Here is a 5,292-nt window from a genome sequence, read left to right on the forward strand (position 1 = left end):
GTGCAGAATGTGTTTTGAGAATGAGAATGTGTTTAGAGTTCTGCTGAAAAGTCTAAGTGAGATCTGCAAATTGTGTTTTACCATGTGAAATGGTTTAAGGTATTGACAACAGACTGCATAATTAGCTAAATGAGTTCAGGCAACTGCGAACTTTGTTCAGCCAATGGGTTTTAGTGTTTAAGCAACTGAGAAAAAGTTTAATGTTTCAGCTTCAGGATTTTTTTCTCGTTATTCCTCCAGCTGTCTTAAGGTTCTCTGTTGGTTCTCTGTTGATTTTGTGAAAGTTCTCCCCTCTTTCCATCAAAAGCGGTGGTTTGGAGTTGGTTCAACCGTGTGAACCTTGTAAGAACCAATTTGTTCTTCAACGGGCTACAGAGCCACCGTAGAGTCATGTCAGGACGTCGTGTTGATCCAGTTCTTAAGAGAACAAGAAAACACCTTCCTGTTGGTTTTTGTTGGTTCTGTGGAACATGAACAGAACCAGGACTCTCCTCAGAATCTGACTTCCTGTTTTAAGAAAAGATGTACTGAAAACAGATGTTTCAGGAGAACCCTTCTCGGCTCTGTTCAGCTCTGTGAGAATGTTACTGGTTTAAATCCTAGACGAAAGCTGACTGTTCCAAGTGTTGAAGTCAGGACGATGAGACATGACATCATGTTTCTGAGATGCTGCTCTCTGACACACTCTCTTTGTTTCTGACTTCAGATCAGCTGTGTGATGAGTTTGTATGTTGGACACAGAGACACTGATTACGACAGAGGATGGACAGCGTCTGCAGCTGGGATGGACTGACCTCTAGTGGACAAACAACTGATCTACAATACACCAGGGGCCTCGTGTATCAATGTTGCGTAGCACAAAAACGTGGCGTACGTCATTTTCCACGCCAACGTTCAGATGTATCAAAAGTGAAACGACCGTGGAAATGTGCGGTGCCCCACGCCAGCTTCATGGCTGGCGTACGCACGTTTCTACAGCTATTGTTACTTTGGCGACACTTAGAGGTGATGCTGGGAAACTGTTAATTATGTGAAAACAATTAGTCCTCAGAGTAATGTGCACATCAGAGACACATTAATGGACTATTAACACACACGTGTTTGCAATCATATGGATGGATATAAAAGCATGCGCAAAGTGATGAAAAAATGGCATTAACAATGGCAGCCTTGGCCTTGTTAGAAGACATCGCAAATGGTCATATCGACGTGAGAGGGTGTTTAGAGAACGGGAAGATCTGTTGGCAAATGACGACAACTGGCTCATGAGTCGTTTCAGGTTGCCGAGGCCAGTGTTACTGGAGCTGTGCGCAGAGCTGCGGCCGGCCCTAGAACGAAACACAGCCAGGAGCGCGGGGTTGTCCGTGCCCACACAGGTGCTGACCACTCTGGGGTTTCTGGCAACAGGAGCCTTCCAGAGGGAACTGGCCGACCGGTCAGGAGTGTGCCAGTCCACTCTGAGTCGAGCCATGCCAGCTGTGTGGGACGGGATCATAAGGATGTCATCCAGGTACATCAAATTCCCATACAATGCTGTTGAACAGGGCAGTAACATAAAAGCGCAATTTGCAGCATGAGCCGGTTTCCCTAATGTAATCGGAGCTATTGACTGCACACATGTTGCTATAAAAGCGCCATCACAGGATGAATTTGTTTTTGTGAACAGGAAACATTTTCATTCAATTAATGTTCAAATAATATGTGATGCGCAAATGCAGCTCACCAACATCGTGGCAAGTTGGCCTGGTTCAACGCATGACTCGTTAATTCTTACCAATAGCATGGTTGGTAACAGGCTGGAGGCTGGCACGGTGCGCGGTGGGTGGCTTCTCGGTGAGTAAATGATTTATCCGTTGCGCCCCGAATGTAAACCAGCACAATGCCCATTTGGGCACCTGCATTCAAATATGTGTATTTGTTTTTCCCTGGTGAAAAAAGAGCGGCAGAGCTATCTAACAAGCCCTTTATTGTCTCCTTGTGTTCAGTATTTGTGTCAATAAACACGTGCGTAAAGTTGGAAATGTCACACTGCAGTAGCCACGGCGCACTTCTGCAGTCATTGATATAAGTGTGATCAGTCTTGTCAATCCTTTAAATGAAGTAGTTTTGTCCTTCTGTTTGTTTCCCACAAACGGTAGTGTGTGTGTGTGTATATATATATATATATATATATATATATATATATATATATATATATATATATATATATATCTTTTTATATAAAAAAAAAAAAAAGTGGTGCATGAACAAAGGAAACTAAATCTATTTCACATGTTGTATTCTTGTGTTCTTGTTTAGAACGTGGCTGCTGACCCCTCTCACTAACCCCGGCACCGAACAAGAGAGGAGGTACAACGACCTCCATTCCCGAACACGGGCACTGGTGGAGAGGGCAATCTCCTGGCTCTCCTGGCACTCACACTCACATTTCTTTTTTTGGTGTTTATCCCTGACGAGAGGCTACCATATAATACAGATCTTGTTTATTGTTTATTCGAGCTCAGACTCGGTGAAGTTGCACTTCTTCCCTTTACTCATGGTGTAAATCTGATGGTGCAGAGAGGGGACTCCCCGGTGCAGGCCCTATTTAAATGAATTTGCATATTTAAATGGAGGCGTGGAGTTTAGCACTTCTACATGTGCGCTCAAATCCACGTTGATTGGGATGTACAAGGGAAAAGTGCTTTGATCCATGCATACGCACACTTTGATACACTGTAAAAACTACTATAGAATTTACCCAATAAATCTGAGGTAACAATTTGCATCTACTTTTTTTGGGTAGATTTAATTCCATATTTTGAGTATAAAATAACTGAAATGAATGGAATACTAAAATAAATTAGGTTATATTTATCTAACATTCCTTTATATATTTAACAACTACTTACTCATTAAAATTGGGTAAAATTAACTCTTGATTGCTAAGTAAGTAATACCTGATAATTACTATTTATATCATTTAGTAACTATTGCTTATTGAGAGAAGGTAAGATTTACCCCAAATAATACTATTAAAAAATAATTAATATCAGTTAGTTACAATTACTTATTCCGAGAAGGTAAGATTAGAAGAAAAAAAAGAAGACTCTCAGATGGTGATCATAAATGTTTTTAATCCATGAAATAGGGTTAGGAGCAGACAGAGAGCAGTGGAGGGAAGAGAAGAAAAATAAAAAAATTACACTCCTTCACAACTCCATCTAGCTCTGTTCAGACAAAAGATCCTCTTGAGGAGAAGAGGGGTAATGTGTGTCTATTGCATGAGCTTATTTTTGAGGCTGTGGACCTTCTTCAGTAGTTTCGCCACATCAAGCTTCAAAAAAAGTTTTTGAAAAGCTTCAAACGTGTTCTTCAGCTGCTTTGGATATTCGAGGTTGAGAGCGTATCAGTCCCATCAGCAGAATGCAGGCTTTTCTTCTCTGCTGCCTTCAACCAGCTCTGTGTCCCCTCTGACTTAACATCTGCAAACACGGAGGTGCTCAGTTCTTGGTTTCACTCCTCCTGCCGAACCATACTGGACTTTGTGGCTCCATTTAAAACGGTGCAGCCCAAAGCTAAACCTGAGCCCTGGTTCAATGGGACAACTCGCGCAGCTAGACAGGAGTGCCGCAAAGCTGAACGCAGGTGGAAAAAGGACAAGCTGCATTTGTCTCGCCAAATCCAAAAAGACTGCTGGCGCTGCTACCAGAGCACGGTTAAAGAGGCCAGAAGAGAGCACTATGGAATTAGATTTGTGCCAAAAGAAACAAACAAAACTTCTTAAATGTCAAACAAAAACAGGAATTTGAGAGAACATAAAACTCATTTCAAAAATAAAACTTAGAACTGCAATCAAATAATTTGTCAAATAGTGTAAAATATTGGTGTTTTACTCTTCTAATAATGCATTATTTTGTTTACAGTTCCCTCTGCTGCTCTCTCTCCGCTCAGACTTTTGAGCTGACTCTCAGCTTTGCGGTCTCTCTGCAGTTCTGTCTCGTTTGTGCTCTCTGACTTTTTGTTTGCAGTTTTGGCACAAACCTCTCGGGTGGGCGGGCCTTTTCAGCAGAGCGTCCCCATTGGCTAATTAGATTTTGACTGACACAGCTCAGTACCTATGGGTAGGTAGCTAGCGCGCTAAACGACCCCGGCTTTAAAACGGAGAGAAGAAGAAGATGACGACGACAATGAAGAACAACAGTAACAACCCACAACAAGAAAAACTAATGAAGTGTAAGTAGTTATGACATACATATATTGTTCTTCAATGTCGTTGTCGTCGTCATCTCTTCTTCTCTCCGTTTTAAAGCCTGGGTCATTTAGCGCGCTAGCTATCTACACATAGGTACTGAGCTGTGTCAGTCAACAACTTATTAGCCAATGGGGACGCTCTGCTGAAAAGGCCCGCCCACCAGAGAGGTTTGTGCCAAAACTGCAAACAAAAAGTCAGGGAGCCGGCCCGGTTCTAGGCATGGGCACCCCCAAATGCTTCGGCTGCCCCACCAAACCGACCCTGCTTCATTCCGAAAAAAAAAAAAAAAAAAAAAAAAAATCAAATATATAATATTGTAACGTATTCCCATAAATGCTGCTCAGAGTAATCACAGTCCACGGCTCTTCTGCCAACAGAGCCGGTGTCTCTCTCCCTCTTGTACCGTGCATACAGTCAGTAGCAGCTTCTCTCAGTTAGCATCACATTAGATACTACGGACACTCCAGGCTTGTTAGTTGTTAGCATGTCGGCTAGCAACTGCTAGTAGTAGCCTAGTCCCATCGGCGGCTGCTGCCGAGTTTGTCTCTGTCCCACTCCGCGGCATGGGAAGCGTCACACGAGCCTCACCCACCCCCGCCGACAGGATAAAACAACACACGTTAGTGAGAGGGGACTCCATAACCTGTAGATTCAGGTTAGCGCCGCCGGCCACTGTTTAAAGTTACTTCCTGGGGCCAGAGCCTCTGACAGCGGCTAATCTGAGGCTGCTGGCATCTGGCAGGGAGAAACAGGGAACCCAGGCAGGCACACACGACTTTCCAAAGCACGAGAAAGTGGTGCACAATAATATAGCATCAACCAATCAGACAAGATTTATTTCTTTATTTTTATAGCGCTGTTTACAAAATTGCTTTGTCACAGACGGTTGCTATGACGCCGTACTAGGTGGCAGCCTGTAACAGCAGCTCCCGTGGGTTTTTAAGTTTTTTCGTAGTTTTGTTGTATTTCTGTACTGATTTTCACTGAACTTTTGGCAACTCTTCTCCAGAGACTGAGAGAAGACGAACACCTTTCTTTTTTTCTTTTTTAAACTTTTA

At 43.0% G+C, this 5,292-nt stretch overlaps 1 protein-coding gene across 1 annotated transcript; it reads left to right on the forward strand.

Annotated features, from left to right (window-relative positions):
• The first annotated feature begins 1,265 nt into the window (after positions 1-1,265).
• LOC115569291 (putative nuclease HARBI1) lies at positions 1,266-2,545 on the forward strand. Its single transcript, XM_030397318.1, has 2 exons — positions 1,266-1,510; positions 2,299-2,545. The coding sequence occupies exons 1-2, from the start codon at positions 1,266-1,268 to the stop codon at positions 2,543-2,545; spliced, it is 492 nt and encodes a 163-aa protein (XP_030253178.1).
• The last annotated feature ends 2,747 nt before the right edge of the window (positions 2,546-5,292 follow it).

This window comes from Sparus aurata, chromosome 18 (assembly GCF_900880675.1).
Source record: "Sparus aurata chromosome 18, fSpaAur1.1, whole genome shotgun sequence".
In the NCBI taxonomy this organism is placed as follows: Eukaryota; Metazoa; Chordata; class Actinopteri; order Spariformes; family Sparidae; genus Sparus; species Sparus aurata.